The sequence below is a fragment of the Lepus europaeus genome, chromosome 21, assembly GCF_033115175.1.
Source record: "Lepus europaeus isolate LE1 chromosome 21, mLepTim1.pri, whole genome shotgun sequence".
NCBI lineage: Eukaryota > Metazoa > Chordata > Mammalia > Lagomorpha > Leporidae > Lepus > Lepus europaeus.
In genome coordinates, this window is record NC_084847.1 from 129,475 (window position 1) to 149,248 (window position 19,774).

General features: G+C 61.6%; 5 protein-coding genes across 5 annotated transcripts; all 5 read left to right on the plus strand.

The window, feature by feature from the left end:
• The first annotated feature begins 245 nt into the window (after positions 1-245).
• Positions 246-1,098, plus strand: LOC133750597 (hemoglobin subunit zeta-like). Its single transcript, XM_062180179.1, has 3 exons — positions 246-340; positions 622-826; positions 970-1,098. The coding sequence occupies exons 1-3, from the start codon at positions 246-248 to the stop codon at positions 1,096-1,098; spliced, it is 429 nt and encodes a 142-aa protein (XP_062036163.1).
• A 4,143-nt stretch (positions 1,099-5,241) lies between these two features.
• On the plus strand, positions 5,242-6,094 carry LOC133750596 (hemoglobin subunit zeta-like). Its single transcript, XM_062180178.1, has 3 exons — positions 5,242-5,336; positions 5,618-5,822; positions 5,966-6,094. The coding sequence occupies exons 1-3, from the start codon at positions 5,242-5,244 to the stop codon at positions 6,092-6,094; spliced, it is 429 nt and encodes a 142-aa protein (XP_062036162.1).
• Positions 6,095-10,411: 4,317 nt separating this feature from the next.
• Positions 10,412-11,263, plus strand: LOC133750671 (hemoglobin subunit zeta-like). Its single transcript, XM_062180300.1, has 3 exons — positions 10,412-10,506; positions 10,788-10,991; positions 11,134-11,263. Exons 1-3 carry the CDS (start codon positions 10,412-10,414, stop codon positions 11,261-11,263), a joined length of 429 nt encoding a protein of 142 aa, XP_062036284.1.
• A 3,628-nt stretch (positions 11,264-14,891) lies between these two features.
• On the plus strand, positions 14,892-15,601 carry LOC133750340 (hemoglobin subunit alpha-1/2). Its single transcript, XM_062179903.1, has 3 exons — positions 14,892-15,020; positions 15,094-15,298; positions 15,382-15,601. The coding sequence occupies exons 1-3, from the start codon at positions 14,926-14,928 to the stop codon at positions 15,508-15,510; spliced, it is 429 nt and encodes a 142-aa protein (XP_062035887.1). The 5' UTR covers positions 14,892-14,925; the 3' UTR covers positions 15,511-15,601.
• Positions 15,602-17,732: 2,131 nt separating this feature from the next.
• LOC133750753 (hemoglobin subunit theta-1-like) lies at positions 17,733-18,348 on the plus strand. Its single transcript, XM_062180415.1, has 3 exons — positions 17,733-17,827; positions 17,911-18,115; positions 18,220-18,348. Exons 1-3 carry the CDS (start codon positions 17,733-17,735, stop codon positions 18,346-18,348), a joined length of 429 nt encoding a protein of 142 aa, XP_062036399.1.
• The last annotated feature ends 1,426 nt before the right edge of the window (positions 18,349-19,774 follow it).

Genomic DNA, 19,774 nt, shown 5'->3' on the forward strand with positions numbered 1-19,774 from the left:
AAGGCCCAGCAAGAGTTTTAGCCCCTCACCCGCCTCCCCCACCAGGCCCTGACAGCCCTCTGTCATCCCTCCAGATAAGAAACCACACACCCACAGCCCCTTCCTCTCTTCCCCTCTTCCCAGAAGCAGCCAGGGCCTGGCTGGACTCTGCTCCCCGTATATAAGGGAGCCTGCGGGCTGAGCACCACACAGCCAGTGCTCAGCACCTCCAGCCCCTGTGCAGCAGCCCAGCCCCGGCCATCACCATGTCTCTGACCAAGAGCGAGAGGACCATCATCATGTCCCTCTGGGACAAGGTTTCCTCCCAGGCTGAGGCCATCGGCACCGAGGCTCTGGAGAGGTAGGTACCCCATGGGCCACAGCCTGAGTGTCCAGGTCAGGGACGGGGAGAGGGCAGGGAGGAGGGACGGTGACTCAGTGTCCAGGCCTCCTGCTCAGGGCCTCCACCAGCAGCTGGGGACTGAGTGACAGGAACAGGGGAGCAGGGGCTGGGCTGGGCCGCAGTCCCTGTCTGAAATGCCCCTGTGACCTCCGTGTGGACTGCACTTGGGTTTCGCCTTGCAAACACTGGGTGAAAATGGGCTTTGTCCTGACTGCTGGGTGTGGGGCGCCCTCCCCCAGGCTCTTCCTCAGCTTCCCGCAGACCAAGACCTACTTCCCGCACTTCGACCTGCACGCGGGCTCAGCGCAGCTGCGCGCTCATGGCGCCAAGGTGGCGGCCGCGCTGGGCGACGCGGTCAAGAACATCGACAACTTGGCCGGCGCGCTGTCCAAGCTGAGTGAACTGCACGCCTACGTGCTGCGCGTGGACCCGGTCAACTTCAGGGTGAGTCCAGAGCGGGGACGACCGGGTGTTCGGGGCCGTGTGGGCAGGGCTGGGGGTGATGTCTGTGCAGGGGTCGGGGTTTGGATGAGGGACGGACCACGGAGGCCACCCGTGTCCGCCCCTGACTGCCGTCTTCCGCGCAGCTCCTGTCCCACTGCCTGCTGGTCACCCTGGCCATGCGCCTGCCCGCGGACTTCACCGCCGAGTCCCACGCCGCCTGGGACAAGTTCCTGTGCCAAGTGTCCGCCATCCTGACCGAGAAGTACCGCTGAGAACGCTCTGCACCCCTGGACAGCCGGCGACACCACCCCCACCCCCCACCCCCACCCCACCCCGTGCCTCTGAACCGCCCGGGCCCTCCTCCACTCCCCAATAAACTCATGCGGAGGGATGAGCTGTGTCCTGTATTCCCTGTGCCGGGGGAAAGAAGCAGAAGCTGTGCCCAGCGGGCTGGGTGGGTGTCGCCAGTGCGGGCCTTCCACACACTGAGTCAGGAGCCTGGCACCCCGACTCCATGACCCAGGCGTGTGAACTGGGATGCAGCCGCTCCCTCCGTCCCAGGGGCATCCCCGGGTCCTCGGGCAGTGGGAGCAGCTCTGGCACAGGCCTGTGCACCGTGCCCCCCGCTGCAGCTGCAGGGGGGCAGGGGTGGGCAGGGGAGGAGGCCCCAGACTTCCTCAGAGGAAAAGTGTCCTGGGGCCAGCACCCTCCTTTGAAATACGGCCAACTAGATCACACCCACCAAACAGAAGCAGGCTGCTCCTCTGGAACCTGAGGGCCCGGGGTTGGAGAGTTCGTGTCGGAGGCCCACCTCCCCTCCTGTGTTGCACAGCTCAGGTCCAGCCCTGGGCAGGCCCCTGGAGTTCTGCAGAGTGACCAGGAGCTCGCTGTGTGCCCAGGCCTCTGGCATCTCCCTCGTCCACGGCGGGCACCCCTGGAACTGGCCCCTGTCCTAGTGCAGACAGCCCAGACTCAGGCAGCTCTCGCACCACCCTCCTGGATGAATGCCCTGGGAGCTCCATCGGGCGTCCAGCCTGGCCCAACCCCAGCACAAGCCTGGCCACCAGCCCTTGTAGGACTCTGGGCAGTGTCAGGCCCTGGACACCGCTTTCTCTGCCATGGCCCTGTCTGAACCGTTGGCAGCTCCCTCCCCACCACCAACTCTCCCCCTGCCACAGCCCCATCCACCTTCACTCAATATAAAAAACACTGAAGAAATAACCAGGGGTGGGTGTTGGCACAGTGAGAAGTCACACCCACATCCCTGAGTGCCTGGGTCCGTGTGGGTCCCATCCATTTCTTGCCCTGTGCACCCTGGGAAGGAGGGAGGTGATGACTCAAGGACTCGGGTTCCTGACAGGCACTGGAGACACTGGCTCCCGGCTGAGGCCAGGACAGCTCCAGCTGTTGAGCTCTTTGGGAAGTGAACCAGTGATGGGAGTGCTACCTCCCTTACTCTCCTCTCTCTGCCTTTCAAATACATGAACAGCTTGAGAGGGACAGAGAGAGAGAGAGAGAGAGAGAGAGAGAGAGAGAGAGAGGATCAGGCGTTGTGCAGCCACGGATTCAGCTGCCCCTTGGGGCCCTGCATGTCTTTCCAGAGTGCCCGTTGAAGTCCTAGCTGCTTTCCCTCCCCTCAGCTCCCTGGGATGCAGTGGATAACGACCCCTGCACTTAGGGCCCTGCCACCCAGGTGTGACCTGGAGGGAGTTCCTCGTGGTTTGCCCAACTCAGCCCAATGAAAGCATCTGGGGAGTGAACTAGCAGATGGCACATCAATCCCTATCTTTGTGTCACAATGCATTTCCAATCAGTAGAATAATAAACCATTAAAAACAAAAAGGAAAGTAAACAGGAAATTTTTTCTGATTTATGTATGTGAGAGGCAGAATAATAGAGAGGAAGAGACAGAGAGAGACAGAGATCTTCCTTCCGCTGGTTCATTCCCCAAAAGGCTGCAATGGCCAGAGCTGGGCCTGTTTGGAGCCAGGAGCCAGGAGCTTCTTCTGGGTCTCCCACATGGGAGGAGGGCTCCAAACACTTGGGCTGTCTTCCACTACTTTCCCAGGCACATTAGCAGAGAGCTGGACCAGAGCAGAGCAGCAGGACCAGAACTGGGGCCCATATGGGATGCCAGAGCTGCAGGTGGCAGCTTTACCCACTGGGCCACAGATCCAGCCCTACAGACAACTTTTTTTTTTTTTTTTTGACAGGCAGAGTTATACAGTGAGAGAGATAGACAGAGAGAAAGATCTTCCACATCAAATTTTTAAAATGAGCACAGCATGGAGTTACTGTCATGGCGTCGTGGCCCTGTGGCTTAGCCCCCTGCTCCCTGGCATCAAACTGGAGTCCCTGGCAGCTCCCCCTCTGACCCAGCTCCATGTAACAGCCTGGGAAAAGCAGGGGAAGGTGGCCCCAAGTGTTTGGCTCTTGAACCCCCCTAGGAGACCTGGATGGAGCTCTGCTCCTGGTTTCAGCCTGGTCAGGTAAGGCCTTTGCAGCATCAGAGCTGTGGACCGGCGGATGGAGTATCTCTCTCTTCTGTCTCTCCCTCTCTCTTGGAACTCTTTCAATAAATGAATAAAATAATAGGAGCAAAACCCTTTTACAGATATTCACCAGAAAGGATAAAGCAGAGCAAATGAGCTCACACAAGGAGGCGTCCATGCTGGCAGAGAGGCGCAGGGTGAGCCACAGGGACACACGACTGCACGCCGGTCAGACAGCCCGGAGGGGCCACTGCGGCACAGACACAGGCCGTGGTCTGTCCCTTCATGCCGACAGGATGGGAACAGGGCAGCTTCCTAGGATGTCAGAGACACATGTGGCCACCCTGCTGGGTACCCTGTGTTCCCTCAGACCCACCCCGTGAATGTCCACAGCGGCTGTCTGGGCCATAGCAACCCAAATGTCCTCAAGGCATGAACGGACCAAGTCCGGCCATGTCCCAGTTAGGAGTCGAGAGCTGACGCCCGGCCCCACCCGTGACTCCATGGACAGGAAAAGCTGAGTACAGAGAGACAGAGAGGAAGGGAGAGAGAGAGGGAGAGAGAGAGAGAGAGAGGGACAGAGACAGAGGGAGAGAGAGAGATCTTCCATCCTGTGTTCACTCCACAAATGCTTCAAAGGCTGGGCCTTGGCCAGGCTGGAGCCAGGAGCCTGGACTCCACCCTGTGGGGCACGGAGGTGGCAGGCACCCAGGCTCTGGGGCCATCTTCTGCTGCTTTCCCGGGCACATTAGGAGCCAGCGGGACTGGAAGAGGAGCAGCCCAGCCTCCAACCGCTGCCCACATGGAATGCCTGTTCACACACAGTGGCTTAACCCACTGTGCCACGGTGCTGGCCCATATAGGACATTCTTGCAAAACACAAACTTATAGTGGTTTCCAGAGGTTGGGGAGGGGCAGGAGGGCAGCCAAAGCCTGGCTGAGGAGTGTGCGGGTGATGAGGCTGGCTGTGTGCAGCAGCTGCTGGTTACAGCTCAGACAACACTAAAGCAACAGAGGCGACTTCATCGTGGGCTGGGAGGTTTCTTCTATCTTATTGTGTGGGGTGGGTCTCGGCCTCACTGCTGGGAGAGCCGGGTCATGGCCCACTCCTGCTCCTGCTGGTGTGGCCCCGGGAGGCAGCACTGACCACTCCAGTACCAGGATTCTGCCACTCCCAAGGGAGATCTGGATGCACTTCTTGGCCCCTGGCCTCAGCCCTGGCCCAGCTCCGGCCATCCAGGCCCTTGTCTGCCTGGCAGGCACACAAAGGATCTCTAAGACATAGAAGGCAGGTGCCCGTGCTGCAGCGGCTCCACCCAGGGCCACACTGGGGTCCCCAGCAGCAGCACATGACCTCAGGTGACTGATCCCCCATCAGCCTGCCATTCCTCCCCAGCTCAGGGCACAGAGGGCTCTGCTCAGCGTCCCAGGGAGAGCCGTGTTCCTGCAGGGAACTCAGGGTCACAGACATGAGTGGGGACGGCCTGACGAGTGCCTGGGCGGGGGTGGCCAAAGGGCGGGCAGGGGCCCCTGCTGCTCCAGTTTCCCCATTTTGTGTTTCTTGAAGGATGAGGACAGCGCAGAACAGCCATGCCGAGATGACCCCTGGGACAGCAGGGCCCCTATCTCTCCTGGACCCTGTGGGGAGACTGCGGCCAACGCCCCCTCCAAGGCCCAGCAAGAGTTTTAGCCCCTCACCCGCCTCCCCCACCAGGCCCTGACAGCCCTCTGTCATCCCTCCAGATAAGAGACCTAAGAGACCCCACCCTCACAGCCCCTTCCTCTCTTCCCCTCTTCCCAGAAGCAGCCAGGGCCTGGCTGGACTCTGCTCCCCGTATATAAGGGAGCCTGCGGGCTGAGCACCACACAGCCAGTGCTCAGCACCTCCAGCCCCTGTGCAGCAGCCCAGCCCCGGCCATCACCATGTCTCTGACCAAGAGCGAGAGGACCATCATCATGTCCCTCTGGGACAAGGTTTCCTCCCAGGCTGAGGCCATCGGCACCGAGGCTCTGGAGAGGTAGGTACCCCATGGGCCACAGCCTGAGTGTCCAGGTCAGGGACGGGGAGAGGGCAGGGAGGAGGGACGGTGACTCAGTGTCCAGGCCTCCTGCTCAGGGCCTCCACCAGCAGCTGGGGACTGAGTGACAGGAACAGGGGAGCAGGGGCTGGGCTGGGCCGCAGTCCCTGTCTGAAATGCCCCTGTGACCTCCGTGTGGACTGCACTTGGGTTTTGCCTTGCAAACACTGGGTGAAAATGGGCTTTGTCCTGACTGCTGGGTGTGGGGCGCCCTCCCCCAGGCTCTTCCTCAGCTTCCCGCAGACCAAGACCTACTTCCCGCACTTCGACCTGCACGCGGGCTCAGCGCAGCTGCGCGCTCATGGCGCCAAGGTGGCGGCCGCGCTGGGCGACGCGGTCAAGAACATCGACAACTTGGCCGGCGCGCTGTCCAAGCTGAGTGAGCTGCACGCCTACGTGCTGCGCGTGGACCCGGTCAACTTCAGGGTGAGTCCAGAGCGGGGACGACCGGGTGTTCGGGGCCGTGTGGGCAGGGCTGGGGGTGATGTCTGTGCAGGGGTCGGGGTTTGGATGAGGGACGGACCACGGAGGCCACCCGTGTCCGCCCCTGACTGCCGTCTTCCGCGCAGCTCCTGTCCCACTGCCTGCTGGTCACCCTGGCCATGCGCCTGCCCGCGGACTTCACCGCCGAGTCCCACGCCGCCTGGGACAAGTTCCTGTGCCAAGTGTCCGCCATCCTGACCGAGAAGTACCGCTGAGAACGCTCTGCACCCCTGGACAGCCGGCGACACCACCCCCACCCCGTGCCTCTGAACCGCCCGGGCCCTCCTCCACTCCCCAATAAACTCATGCGGAGGGATGAGCTGTGTCCTGTATTCCCTGTGCCGGGGGAAAGAAGCAGAAGCTGTGCCCAGCGGGCTGGGTGGGTGTCGCCAGTGCGGGCCTTCCACACACTGAGTCAGGAGCCTGGCACCCCGACTCCATGACCCAGGCGTGTGAACTGGGATGCAGCCGCTCCCTCCGTCCCAGGGGCATCCCCGGGTCCTCGGGCAGTGGGAGCAGCTCTGGCACAGGCCTGTGCACCGTGCCCCCCGCTGCAGCTGCAGGGGGGCAGGGGTGGGCAGGGGAGGAGGCCCCAGACTTCCTCAGGGGAAAAGTGTCCTGGGGCCAGCACCCTCCTTTGAAATACGGCCAACTAGATCACACCCACCAAACAGAAGCAGGCTGCTCCTGACACAGACAGCTGCCAGAAATCCTCTCTCACTGACACCCACTCCCCTGGAACCAGGGCCCAGGGTTGGAGAGTTCGTGTCGGAGGCCCACCTCCCCTCCTGTGTTGCACAGCCCAGATCCAGTCCTGGGCTGGCCCCATGGTGCCCTCCGGTTCTGCAGAGTGACCAGGAGCTCGCTGTGTGCCCAGGCCTCTGGCATCTCCCTCGTCCACGGCGGGCACCCCTGGAACTGGCCCCTGTCCTAGTGCAGACAGCCCAGACTCAGGCAGCTCTCGCACCACCCTCCTGGATGAATGCCCTGGGAGCTCCATCGGGTGTCCAGCCTGGCCCAACCCCAGCACAAGCCTGGGCACCAGCCCTTGTAGGACTCTGGGCAGTGTCAGGCCCTGGACACCGCTTTCTCTGCCATGGCCCTGTCTGAACCATTGGCAGCTCCCTCCCCACCACCAACACTCCCCCTGCCACAGCCCCATCCACCTTCACTCAATATAGAAAAACACTGAAGAAATAACCAGGGGTGGGTGTTGGCACAGTGAGAAGTCACACCCACATCCCTGAGTGCCTGGGTCCGTGTGGGTCCCATCCATTTCTTGCCCTGTGCACCCTGGGAAGGAGGGAGGTGATGACTCAAGGACTCGGGTTCCTGACAGGCACTGGAGACACTGGCTCCCGGCTGAGGCCAGGACAGCTCCAGCTGTTGAGCTCTTTGGGAAGAGAACCAGTGATGGGAGTGCTACCTCCCTTACTCTCCTCTCTCTGCCTTTCAAATACATGAACAGCTTGAGAGGGACAGAGAGAGAGAGAGAGAGAGAGAGAGAGAGAGAGAGAGAGGATCAGGCGTTGTGCAGCCACGGATTCAGCTGCCCCTTGGGGCCCTGCATGTCTTTCCAGAGTGCCCGTTGAAGTCCTAGCTGCTTTCCCTCCCCTCAGCTCCCTGGGATGCAGTAGATAACGACCCCTGCACTTAGGGCCCTGCCACCCAGGTGTGACCTGGAGGGAGTTCCTCGTGGTTTGCCCAACTCAGCCCAATGAAAGCATCTGGGGAGTGAACTAGCAGATGGCACATCAATCCCTATCTTTGTGTCACAATGCATTTCCAATCAGTAGAATAATAAACCATTAAAAACAAAAAGGAAAGTAAACAGGAAATTTTTTCTGATTTATGTATGTGAGAGGCAGAATAATAGAGAGGAAGAGACAGAGAGAGACAGAGATCTTCCTTCCGCTGGTTCATTCCCCAAAAGGCTGCAATGGCCAGAGCTGGGCCTGTTTGGAGCCAGGAGCCAGGAGCTTCTTCAGGGTCTCCCACATGGGAGGAGGGCTCCAAACACTTGGGCTGTCTTCCACTACTTTCCCAGGCACATTAGCAGAGAGCTGGACCAGAGCAGAGCAGCAGGACCAGAACTGGCACCCATATAGGATGCCAGAGCTGCAGGTGGCAGCTTTATCCACAAGGCCACAGATCCAGTCCTAGAGAGAAATATTTTAAATGAGCACAGCATGGCGTTGCTGTCATGGCATCGTGGCCCTGTGGCTTAGCCACCTGCAACCTGACATCAAACTGGAGTCCCTAGCAGCTCCACCTCTGACCCAGCTCCATGTAACAGCCTGGGAAAAGCAGGGGAAGGTGGCCCCAAGTGTTTGGCTCTTGAACCCCCCTGGGAGACCTGGATGGAGCTCTGCTCCTGGTTTCAGCCTGGTCAGGTAGGGCTTTGTGGCAGCAGAGCTGTGGACCGGCGGATGGAGGATCTCTCTCTTCTGTCTCTCCCTCTCTCTTGGAACTCTTTCAATAAATGAATAAAATAATAGGAGCAAAACCCTTTTACAGATATTCACCAGAAAGGATAAAGCAGAGCAAATGAGCTCACACAAGGAGGCGTCCATGGTGGCAGAGAGGCGCAGGGTGAGCCACAGGGACACACGACTGCACGCCGGTCAGACAGCCCGGAGGGGCCACTGCGGCACAGACACAGGCCGTGGTCTGTCCCTTCATGCCGACAGGATGGGAACAGGGCAGCTTCCTAGGATGTCAGAGACACAAGTGGCCACATTGCTGGGCACACTGCAGATTCAAGCCTGTGTTCCCACGGAGCCCACCCCGTGAATGTCCACTGCGGCTGTCTGGGCCATAGCAACCCAAATGTCCTCAAGGCATGAACGGACCAAGTCCGGCCATGTCCCAGTTAGGAGTCGAGTGCTGACGCCCGGCCCCGCCCGGATGAAGGGGAAGGAGGCCTCTGCACAGACTGCACCGAGGACTCCATGGAAACGGTGTTCTTTGTGGGATTTATTTATTGGAAAGGCTGAATTATAGAGAGACAGAGAGAGGAAGAAAGACAGAAAGAGAGAGAGAGGGAGGGGGAGAGAAAGAGAGAGAGAGAAGGAGAGACAGGGAGAGAGACGTTGAGAGGGACAGAGAGAGATCTTCCATCCTGTGTTCACTCCACAAATGCTTCAAAGGCTGGGCCTTGGCCAGGCTGGAGCCAGGAGCCTGGACTCCACCCTGTGGGGCACGGAGGTGGCAGGCACCCAGGCTCTGGGGCCATCTTCTGCTGCTTTCCCGGGCACATTAGGAGCCAGCGGGACTGGAAGAGGAGCAGCCCAGCCTCCAACCGCTGCCCACATGGAATGCCTGTTCACACACAGTGGCTTAACCCACTGTGCCACGGTGCTGGCCCATATAGGACATTCTTGCAAAACACAAACTTGTATTGATTTCCAGAGGTTTGGTAGGGGCAGGAGGGCAGCCAAAGCATGGCTGAGGAGTGTGTGGGTGATGGAGCTGGCTGCGTGCGGCATCTGCTGGTTACAGCTCAGACAACACTAAAGCAACAGAGGCGACTTCATCGTGTGCTGGGATGATTCTTCTATCTCATCGTGTGGGGTGGGTCTCGGCCTCACTGCTGGGAGAGCCGGGTCAGGGCCCACTCCTGCTCCTGCTGGTGTGGCCCCGGGAGGCAGCACTGACCACTCCAGTACCAGGATTCTGCCACTCCCAAGGGAGACCTGGATGCACTTCCTGGCTCCTGGCCTCAGCCCTGGCCCAGCTCTGGCTGTCCAGGCCCTTGTCTGCCTGGCAGGCACACAAAGGATCTCTAAGACTAGAAGGCAGGTGCCTGTGCTACAGCGGCTCTGCCCAGGGCCACACTGAGGTCCCCAGCAGCAGCACGTGACCTCAGGTGACTGATCTCCCATCAGCCTGCCGGCTCCTCCCCAGCTCAGGGCACTGAGGGCTGTGCTCAGCGCCCCAGGGAGAGCCGTGCTCCTGCAGTGAACTCAGAGTCAGACTCAGGTGACTGATCTCCCATCAGCCTGCCGGCTCCTCCCAGGCTCAGGGCACAGAGGGCTGTGCTCAGTGCCCAGGGAGAGCCGTGTTCCTGCAGGGAACTCAGGGTCACAGACATGAGTGGGGACGGCCTGACGAGTGCCTGGTCAGGGTGGCCCGAGGGCGGGCAGTGCCCCTGCTGCTCTGGTTGTCCCCATTTTGTGTTTCTTGAAGGATGAGGACAGTGCAGCACGGCCATGCCTGATGACCCCTGGGACGGCAGGGCCTCTGTCTCTCCTGGACCCTGTGGACACACTGCTGCCAATGCCCCTTCGAAGGCCCAGCAAGAGTGGTAGCCCCTCACCACCTCCTCCAACCATGCCTGGATACCTTCTGTCATGGTGCCCAATAAGAGACCCCACCCCCACAGATCCTTCCTCTCTTCCCCTCTTCCCAGAAGCACCAGGGCCTGGCTGGACTCTGCTCCCCGTATATAAGGGAGCCTGCGGGCTGAGCACCACACAGCCAGTGCTCAGCACCTCCAGCCCCTGTGCAGCAGCCCAGCCCCGGCCGTCACCATGTCTCTGACCAACAGTGAGAAGAGCATCATTGTGTCCTCCTGGGACAAGGTCTCCTCCCAGGCTGAGGCCATCGGCACCGAGGCTCTGGAGAGGTAGGTGCCCCATGGGTCACAGCCTGAGTGTCCAGGCCAGGGACAGGGAGAGGGCAGGGAGGAGGGACGGTGACTCAGTGTCCAGGCCTCCTGCTCAGGGCCTCCACCAGCAGCTGGGGACTGAGTGACAGGAACAGGGGAGCAGGGGCTGGGCTGGGCCGCAGTCCCTGTCTGAAATGCCCCTGTGAGCTCCGTGTGGACTGCACTTGGGTTTCGCCTTGCAAACACTGGGTGAAAATGGGCTTTGTCCTGACTGCTGGGTGTGGGGCGCCCTCCCCCAGGCTCTTCCTCAGCTTCCCGCAGACCAAGACCTACTTCCCGCACTTCGACCTGCGCCCCGGCTCGGCTCAGGTGCACGCTCTTGGGGCCAAGCTGGCAGCTGCGCTGGACGACGCGGTCAAGAACATCGACAACTTGGATGGTGCGCTGTCCACGCTGAGCGATCTGCATGCCTACAAGCTGTGGGTGGACCCGGTCAACTTCAGGGTGAGCGCAGAGCATGGTCCACTGGGTGGTGGGGTCTTTTTGGCAGGGCTAGCAGGGAGGATTGGGTCAGGGTGTGGCTGGGATATCCAAAGCGGCCCTTGGTGGCCGCCCCCAAGCGCCCGTGACCACCCCTGCCACGTTGCTCCTGTCCCAGTGCCTGCAGGTCACCCTGGCCGGGCACCTGCTTCAGGACGTCACCGCGGCCACCCAAGCCGCCTGGGACAAGTTCCTGGAGGAAGTGTCTGCCGCCCTTACCGCTAAGTACCGCTGAGAGTACTGCGCACCCCTCGACCACTGGCGACCCCTCTGTGGTCCTGAACCGCCCAGCCTTCCCTCCACGCCCCAATAAAATCATGCAGACAGATGAGCTGTGTTCCGAGTTCCTTGTGCCGGGGGAAAGGGGCAGAAGCTGTGCTGAGAGTGCCAGGTCGGTGTCGGCAGTGTGGGCCTTCCACGCGGAGCCCGGAATCCTGACTCCCCCAACTCCAGTGGCTGCACTGTGGATCCAGCCGCTCCCTCTGTCCCGGGAGCACCCCAGGTCCCTCAGAGATTTCTAGCAGCGCAGGTGCTCTGAGTCCCACAGGCTGAAGGCTGGGCACAGGTCGGTCATTGTTCTGATAAGGTCGAGCAGGGCGGCAGCCCATGTGCGATAAGCCCTCCCCCGACATTCGGTTCCGCTCCAGATCTCTGGCCAGGATCACACATCCGGGAGGTGCGGGGGTGCCAGTGGGTCCTGCGGGTTACAGACCTCAGCGAGCCCAGAGCAGGAACTCAGGTCAGGAGGAGGGAAGAGCTGTCACTGAGCCTCCCGGCTGCCTGCAGGCTGCTCCTCCCAGGAGCTACAACAGGAGCAGGGCCTGGCTTCATTCACCCCGAGGCACTCCCTGTGCTCCGTGTCCATCCTGGGTCTTTAGTTTAAACATGTTAATATACATCGCGATGTGACACAGTGTAGACGTTCCGGGTTTTTAAGGATATTTATTTATCTGAAGGGCAGAGTTACAGAGGAAGAGGCAGAGACAGAGAACACGAGATCTTCCATCTGCTGGATCGCTCCTCAAATGGCCACAGTGGCCAGGGCTGGGCCAGACCCAAGTCAGGCGCCAGGAGCTTCTTCCAGATCTTCCGCGTGGGTTCAGGGGCCCAGGCACCCAGGCGTCTCCCACTGCAGTCCCAGGAGCATCAGCAGGGAGCTGGGTCAGAAGTGGAGCCGCCAGGACCTGAACTGCTGCCCACACGGGACTTGGGCTCCAAAGGCAGCATCTTTCCCCCCTACTCCACCCTTAGCCTGGGTCCTACCCGCGTAGCTACACACCTGCCTGAAGGGATGTTGAGGTCATGCTGAAGGCAGTGCCATGCAGTCTCGGGGCCCCCCTCAGCCCTGTCCAGGGCCCCTCCCCCAATCCAAGTCTCCCCAGGACCCAGTAAGGCACTAGGGTATTGGGGCTCCCAGTCTTGGAAACAATTAACCCAGTGAGGAGATCCTGGAAGACAGCTCATGACTGAGGATCCTAGACTGTGCCAGGGCCGGCCAGGCAGGGAGCACCCAGCCCTGAGGAGGGGTCCTGGGACTGGGGTCTTGAGCCTGTTGTGCTGAGCTGCCCCTCCTCCCCATACTGAGATCCTGTTCCCCAGAGCTGTGAGGGAGGGGCTTAGAGAACTGACCCCAAGTTATCTGCAGATATGGGTAAGCTGGAGCCGGGGAGTTCACCTGCCCCCTGCCACCTCCCCCACCCCCTCCCTGCACCCCACCCCTGGTCTTTGACTAAAGCTTGAATGTCAGTGGAGTCTCTGTTTCCTGAGGTGGGGGAGAGGGGCTGGAGGACTGCTCCGGCAAACACAGACCCCCTCTGCAGCTACTGTGGGTCAGAGGTGGGCAGGGGAGGAGACCCCAGACTTCCTCAGGGGAAAAGGTGTCTTGGGGCCTTTCCTGAACCGTTGACAGCTCTCTCCCCACCACCAACTCTCCCCTCCCACAGCCCCTCCACCCTCATCTCAATATAGAAAAACACAAGAAATAACCATGGGTGGGTGTTGGCACAGTGAGAAGCCTCACCCACATCCCTGAGTGCCTGGGTTTGGTCCTGGCCGCGTGGGCGCTGGATCCATTTCTTGCACTGTGCGCCCTGGGAAGCTGGGAGGTGATGACTCAAGGACTCCGGTTCCTGCCATCCACCTGAGACAGCAGCTGGAGTTCTGGCTCCTGGTTTTGACCTGGCCAGGCCAGCTTTTGTGGAATTTGGGTGATGAAGCAGTGATCTGAAGTGCTCTCTCTCTCTCTGCCTTTGAAATCCATAAATGAAGGATTTTTCCTCTCTTGGAAGCCCCCCTCCATCCACTCTGGCTGGATCTCTTGATTCTAATAAATCTTATGAAATCTCTAAAAAATAGACAAATGAAATGAACTACAATCCAACCATGCCTTCATACAGTTTTTAGCTTTTAGTATTTTTTAAAATATTTTATTTATTTAATATTTGAAAGGTGGAGCTGCAGAAGCAGAAAGAGAGAGAGCGAGCGCGAGGGAGGTCTTCTGTCTGCTGGTTCACTCCCCAAATGGCCACAACGGCCAGAGCAAGGCCAATAGGAAACCAGGAGCCTGGAGTTTCTTCCAGGTCTCCCATGTGGTCAGAGGCCCAAGGATTGGGGCACCTTCTGCTGCTTTCAGGCCACAGCAGAGAGCTGGTCGGAAGAGGACCAGCGGGAACTTGAACTGGTGCCCATATGGGATGCTAACACTGCAGGCGGCAGCTTTACCCGCCAGGCCACAGGGCCAGCCCCCCCCCCCCCCCACACGCCAGTTTTTTGTGCTTCTCTAAGCAGGGAAGGAAAGGCCCTCTGCCCTGTCCCACAGCCCAGCACAAGGCCCTGGCTGGATGCCGAGGTCACCACTGGGTCTGTGCTCAGGGACCTGGGCCTCTGTGCTGCTGCCCCACACGCTCCCCTCTCTCCACTGTGCCCACTCCACACTCCCAGGCAGCTTTGGCAGCCGTCTCGTTGCACGGTGCTGTCGGTCGGTTCTGTTTTGCTGTCACAATGCGTGCTCAGCTGTTCCCAGAAGTCGTTTGCTCCACGTTTTCTGGGGACAGCTCTTTCTGCACGGGAAGCATCGGCCTGGGAAGGGCTCGAGGCACAGTGGGACTTGCGGTAGGCGGGGAAGGAAAGGGCTCTCACAGGCCTGGAGGGGCCTCTCAGCCCCCAGACTCCGGGGAGCGCCAGGCTGGGGCGGGACCAGGACCAGAACAGGCGTGGGAAGGGGTGAGGCGAGCAGGGCTCAGGCGGGCCTGCACAGCTCGGCCTCCTGGACACGGGGTCTTGAGTCGGGGTCCTGAGCCGGGGCGGGGGTCGGGGGTGCGGTGAGGGGGACGACCGGGCGGAGGACACCCCTTCAACTCACTCCCCAAACAAGGGGACTTGAACCGGTGCCCATGGGGGATGCCAGCACTCCAGGCCTCCGGAATGCTACACCTGGGCGTAACCCAGCCAGCAAGGGGGCTGTGCCGGCGGGCACCGAGTCCTGACAGCCCCGTGGTCCGCACAGCTCCGCACCTCCCGCGGGTCCAGCGGGGCGAGGAAGAGGCCCCTACAGGCGCAGGCTGGGCGCGGAGCCGCAGCGGCCCAGGTCCCCGGCTGCGCGCATTAGGCGCCGCGGTGTTCGTCCCTTCCCGCGGCCGTCGCTGGGTCCCGCGCGGCGGGGCCGGCCGAGCGGCCAGCGTGGGAGGGACTCTGCTTCGCGGAGCGCGGCCTCGGCGGGCCGGGTCCAGGGCAGACGGCGCGAGGGCGCCCCCAGCGGTGCCCGGCCGCCGCGCGCCCCGGCCGCGCCGGCCAATGAGCGAGGCCCCGCGGGGCGTGCCCGCCGCACCTCGGGCTTAAAAGCGCCGCGCAGCCGGGCTCCGCACACTTCTGGTCCAGTCCAACTGAGAAGGAACCACCATGGTGCTGTCTCCCGCTGACAAGACCAACATCAAGGCTGCCTGGGATAAGATCGGCAGCCACGGTGGCGAGTATGGCGCCGAGGCCCTGGAGAGGTGAGGACCCCCGCCCCAGCCCCGCCCCGATCCGCCGGCGCCGCGTCCCGCTCACCGCCTCCCGTCCCCGCAGGATGTTCCTGGGCTTCCCCACCACCAAGACCTACTTCCCCCACTTCGACCTGAGCCACGGCTCTGACCAGATCAAGGCCCACGGCAAGAAGGTGTCCGACGCCCTGACCAAGGCCGTGAGCCACCTGGACGACCTGCCCGGCGCCCTGTCTGCTCTCAGCGACCTGCACGCTCACAAGCTGCGGGTGGACCCGGTGAATTTCAAGGTGAGCCCGCAGTCCGGCTGGGAGCGTCGCCGGGGTCGGCGGTCCCCGACCACACCCACCGACGTCCGTCCCTCTCTGTGCAGCTCCTGTCCCACTGCCTGCTGGTGACCCTGGCCAACCACCACCCCAGCGAATTCACCCCTGCGGTGCACGCCTCCCTGGACAAGTTCCTGGCCAACGTGAGCACCGTGCTGACCTCCAAATATCGTTAAGCTGGAGCCTGGGAGCCTGCCTGGCCCTCCACCCCACCACCCCTACCCCCGCAGCCCACCCCTGTCTTTGAATAAAGTCTGAGTGAGTGGCCGCCAGTGTCAGTGGAGTCTCTGTGACCTGGGGTGCAGGAGGCTGGGGGACTCGTCCGTGCATGTGCCGAGGCCCCCTAGCAGCTGCAGGGGGACAGGAGTGGGCGACCGGCTGGTTCCTTCCTTCCTGCTTGCAGTTCCACAGGGGGCTGCTGAAAGAATCCCCCCCCCCCCGACACATGCACACACTGGTGCTGCTCGGTGCCTCCTGCCGGGTCCGCAGCTCCCCCAGGATCTCGGTGGGGGCCTCTGGCTCTCCCTCAGCCTCCCAAACGTACCCACCCACCCACGGTGCAGACGAAACCAGAGGTTGAGTGCAGGCTGCAGATCCCAGCAGCACCCCGGGATGCTCACTCCTAAGACCCTTCGGTCCTGCTTGGGGCCAGTGAGGCCCAGTGCCCACTCGGCCACCCTGGGGCTGGCACCCCTGCCCTGAGGCAGCGGGGCCCCGGGGGTGGACAGCGCCTGCTGCAGGCTTCCTTCCTGAAGAGGGAGGTTTGCCGTGCCATCCAGCCCCTGCCTAACATCAGTGTCCTTTCACGCCCGGTCTGGGGCTCCTCCTTGGAGGACGCCATGGCAGCCCCTTGGGCACCTTGGGGGCAGTGGGAGCCGTGGGAAGGGGCGTCCTCACTCCTTAAGAGGAAGGGAGACCTCAGGTGAGGGCGGAGCGCGCCAGGTGCACTTCAGCAGGTGAATGGGCAGACAGACGGTGGTGCAGCCGAAGCCAGGATGGTGGGGCACGGCTGAACCTGCAACACTGCCTGCTGAGGAGCAGCCGGGCACAGGAGGCCACGCACTGGGGTGGAGCACCCGCTTCTCCGACCAGACGCCAGCTCCGTGCAGCTCGGGCTGGGGAGCAGTGCTCATCGATGACCAGGCCGCAGACTCGGCTTCTTAGCCGCTGGCTTGCTTCCTCTGCTCCCGCCTGGCTTCTGTGTCAGCAGAAGGGCAGGGAGGGCTCAGTGCCTGGGTCTGGGGGAGGGGGGCGGCACTGTGAGGGACCACTTGGGGGTGCGGCTGGCAGGGCATGACCCCATGTGCTCTGTGGGTCTCCTGGGGTTCCATTCAGGGACGTGGACCCCGCGTGTGCCAGGGCTCAGCAGTGGGAGACACACTGCCCAGAGGGGGCACCCACATCAGGTGGACCGCAGACTCCAGTCCTCTGCTGGCCCCGGCTTTGTCCGGCTTCCCCTGACCCCCGCGTGCCCTCTCGGGTCCAGGGCCTCCTCTGCAGCAAGCAGAGGCGCTCACTTGCCTGGAATCACAACAGCCAGTCCTGCTGGGTTTAACCCAGAGTGGACACTGATAAGGGTCCTAAGTAGAAGTATGGCTAATTGGCACCATGGGTATAGAGCTGGTATTTAGTGGCTAAGGAATTTGTGTGTGTGGCTGTCTCTGTGCTTACAACTACAACCTCAGTGCCTGCAGTCATCAAACTCAGCTAATAATGTCTGTGTGCATCTTGTTTCATCATTGGATAATGAATCTATATTCGAATAATGTAACGTTGATTTCTACCAAAGAAAAATCATATGCAAGCATTTAAAAAATCTATGACTTTTATAAAAGTCCACATGTTGAATAATCCCATTTATTTAAAAAAAAAAAAAAAACAGAATAAGCAAACCCGTGGAAACAGAGAGGAGGTTGGTGGCTGGAGGAGGGGCTGGGGGCACTGCCCTGGCAGTTTGGGAGTAGAGGTGGGGAGGGTCGCACGCGCTGGCTGGACAGCTCAGTGTGGGAGCTGCAAGGCTCGCCTAGGCACTCCGCAGGTGCAGGTGTGGGCCGCCCGCAACGGAACTCCTGCTGTGAGCCACCCATGACCACCTAGGCGGCCCCAGCCCAGGAGATGCTGTCACCAATCGCCCAGCGCCCGCGCTCCTCCCGGGGTTCCCGTCCTGGCCAGGTCTTCCCCTGCGCAGGTGCACAACACGTTTCTCCACTGAATGTTCCAACTGTGTGTTTTGCTGAAAGGCCTGGGGTTCAGAGCAAGCCCGAAAGTCGCGGACCGAGATTGCGTGCGGAGACTCCGGGGGAGCGCGGCGACACGCAGGGCGGTGCAGGCCTGCGCCACGCCCCCAGAGCCCGCGGGGACCGGCCCGTCGCTCCGGGCCCCTGCCCGCCGCTACCGGATGGCACTGTCGGCAACGGAGCGGGCGCTGCTGCGCGCCCTGTGGAAGAAGCTGGGGAGCAACGTGGGCGTCTACGCGACCGAGGCCCTGGAGAGGTGCGCACCGGGAGGGCGCCCCGGCCCGCCCCGCCCCCGCCCGCGGGGCCCCCACACGCACCACATCCCCCTCCCTCCCGCAGAACCTTGGAGGCCTTCCCGCGCACCAAGGTCTACTTCTCCCACATGGACCTGAGCCCGGGCTCCGCCCAGGTCCGAGCCCACGGCCGGAAGGTGGCCGACGCGCTGACCCTCGCCGCGGACCACCTGGACGACCTGCCCGGCGCGCTGTCCGCTCTGAGCGACCTGCACGTGCGCACGCTGCACGTGGACCCCCACCACTTCGGGGTGAGCGCCGGGACTTCGCCTGGGAGGGGCTCCCGAAGGCGGGGTGTGTGTTTGTGGGGGGGGGGAATGGATGAAGCCTGAGCGGGGACGGCCCCTCCCTGCAGCTGCTGGGCCACTGTCTGCTGGTGACCCTCGCCCGGCACTACCCCGGAGACTTCGGCCCCGCCATGCACGCCTCGGTGGACAAATTCCTGCACCACGTCATGTCGGCGCTGACCTCCACGTACCGCTGAATGGAGGGTGGGAGGTCGTGGGACGCCCCTGCCCCCGCCCTCGACGCCTTCGTGTTGGAGTAAAGCCCCCGGGCAGCAGCCTGGCCCGCGAGTCCTCCCTGGGGATGTGTGTGTGGGGATGGCCTCGGGTCCGCAAACCAAGGGGCTGGCGGGTTTGGGGCACCGGGTCCCAAATGTCAATTCCTTGGCCTTGGTGGGAGGGTGGCAGACAGGAGGTGGTCGCGGTGCTGTTGATGCCCAGTCCAGGTCCTTCCCAGTACTGCTCGCTTAGTCCTCCTGGACTCCACTCAAACCCAGGTGCTCAGGCCTGGTCCCAGGCCAAGGCGGAGTCCGGCCTGGGCTCTTGAAGCTGCACAGCAGACAATCGGGGAAGGGAGCCCCCTGCTGCCCAGCGCAGGTACTGGGCCCTGAACGCTGGAGGTCCATGGTGAGACTGGACCATCAGGACCATCTTGACCAGCCATGCAGCACACAGGGCTGGCGGGACCCCACCCCTCCCTGGAAAGGCAGAGCTGCTCTCCGCTCAGGATTTTGCCTCAAATATTTAGTCCCGGCCACTGCAGAATACCCACCTTCTGTACCTACGTCTTCGAGGTCCACGTGACACACGGCAAATCACTCCTGCACGGCAGTACCGCACGGCAGAAGCAGCCACGCGGAGACACACAGCATTCTTTCTGGAAGATTGTTTATTTGAGAGGCAGAGTGATGGAGGTGGGGTGGGGGAAGGTCTTCCACCGCTGGTTCACTCCCCAAACCTGCAATGTCTGAGGCCGGGAACCTGGAGCTCCATCCGGGTCTGCGACTCCATCTCCCCTCCCAGGCACCTGGATCAGAGGTGCACAGTAGCTGGGACTTGAGCCAGGCACTGCTACGTGGGACAAGGATGTACGTGAACCGCCATTTCTGGGGCGCCTGCGAGGTGTTCCCGGGAGAGAAGCGAGCTCAGGGGAAGATCCCCGGGGTGGGTGTCGGGCCTAGCAGCCGAGATGCCCATGCTGTGCCAGGATTTGATGCCTGGCTCCTGCAGACTCTGGGGGGTGACAGTCACTTCAAGCACCTGGGCCCCTGCCACCACATGGGAGCCTGCATTTCCAGTCTGGGCTCCCGGCTTTGGCTTGGCCCGGCCACCCCACTGTGGGCACCGGCAGTGAGCCAGATGGAAGCTCTGTCTCTTCCTTGCTGTCCCCCTCCCTTCCAAGTAAATATTTGTGTGCAGTTCGGTGGTGTTTAATGTATTCACAGTGCTGGCTGCCCTGGTTTACCACGTTCTGGAACTTCTATTTATTTTTGAAAGATTTATCCATTTATAAACAGCTGGGACTGGGCCAGGCTGAAGCCAGGAGCCTGGAATTCCGTCCAGGCCTCCCACATTCGTGGCAGGGACTCAAGCACTCGGGCAGTCAGCTCTGCCTCCCCAGGGGCA

Bases quoted from the DNA above. Each gene is read 5' to 3' on its own strand.
- LOC133750753 (XM_062180415.1), top strand. From the start codon at position 17,733: ATGGCACTGTCGGCAACGGAGCGGGCGCTGCTGCGCGCCCTGTGGAAG. The intron at 17,828-17,910 runs GTGCGCACCGGG...TCCCTCCCGCAG, and splicing joins GCGACCGAGGCCCTGGAGAG to AACCTTGGAGGCCTTCCCGC. The intron at 18,116-18,219 runs GTGAGCGCCGGG...CCCTCCCTGCAG, and splicing joins TGGACCCCCACCACTTCGGG to CTGCTGGGCCACTGTCTGCT.
- LOC133750596 (XM_062180178.1), top strand. From the start codon at position 5,242: ATGTCTCTGACCAAGAGCGAGAGGACCATCATCATGTCCCTCTGGGAC. The intron at 5,337-5,617 runs GTAGGTACCCCA...GCCCTCCCCCAG, and splicing joins GGCACCGAGGCTCTGGAGAG to GCTCTTCCTCAGCTTCCCGC. The intron at 5,823-5,965 runs GTGAGTCCAGAG...TCTTCCGCGCAG, and splicing joins TGGACCCGGTCAACTTCAGG to CTCCTGTCCCACTGCCTGCT.
- LOC133750597 (XM_062180179.1), top strand. From the start codon at position 246: ATGTCTCTGACCAAGAGCGAGAGGACCATCATCATGTCCCTCTGGGAC. The intron at 341-621 runs GTAGGTACCCCA...GCCCTCCCCCAG, and splicing joins GGCACCGAGGCTCTGGAGAG to GCTCTTCCTCAGCTTCCCGC. The intron at 827-969 runs GTGAGTCCAGAG...TCTTCCGCGCAG, and splicing joins TGGACCCGGTCAACTTCAGG to CTCCTGTCCCACTGCCTGCT.
- LOC133750340 (XM_062179903.1), top strand. From the start codon at position 14,926: ATGGTGCTGTCTCCCGCTGACAAGACCAACATCAAGGCTGCCTGGGAT. The intron at 15,021-15,093 runs GTGAGGACCCCC...CCGTCCCCGCAG, and splicing joins GGCGCCGAGGCCCTGGAGAG to GATGTTCCTGGGCTTCCCCA. The intron at 15,299-15,381 runs GTGAGCCCGCAG...CTCTCTGTGCAG, and splicing joins TGGACCCGGTGAATTTCAAG to CTCCTGTCCCACTGCCTGCT.
- LOC133750671 (XM_062180300.1), top strand. From the start codon at position 10,412: ATGTCTCTGACCAACAGTGAGAAGAGCATCATTGTGTCCTCCTGGGAC. The intron at 10,507-10,787 runs GTAGGTGCCCCA...GCCCTCCCCCAG, and splicing joins GGCACCGAGGCTCTGGAGAG to GCTCTTCCTCAGCTTCCCGC. The intron at 10,992-11,133 runs GGTGAGCGCAGA...CCCTGCCACGTT, and splicing joins GTGGACCCGGTCAACTTCAG to GCTCCTGTCCCAGTGCCTGC.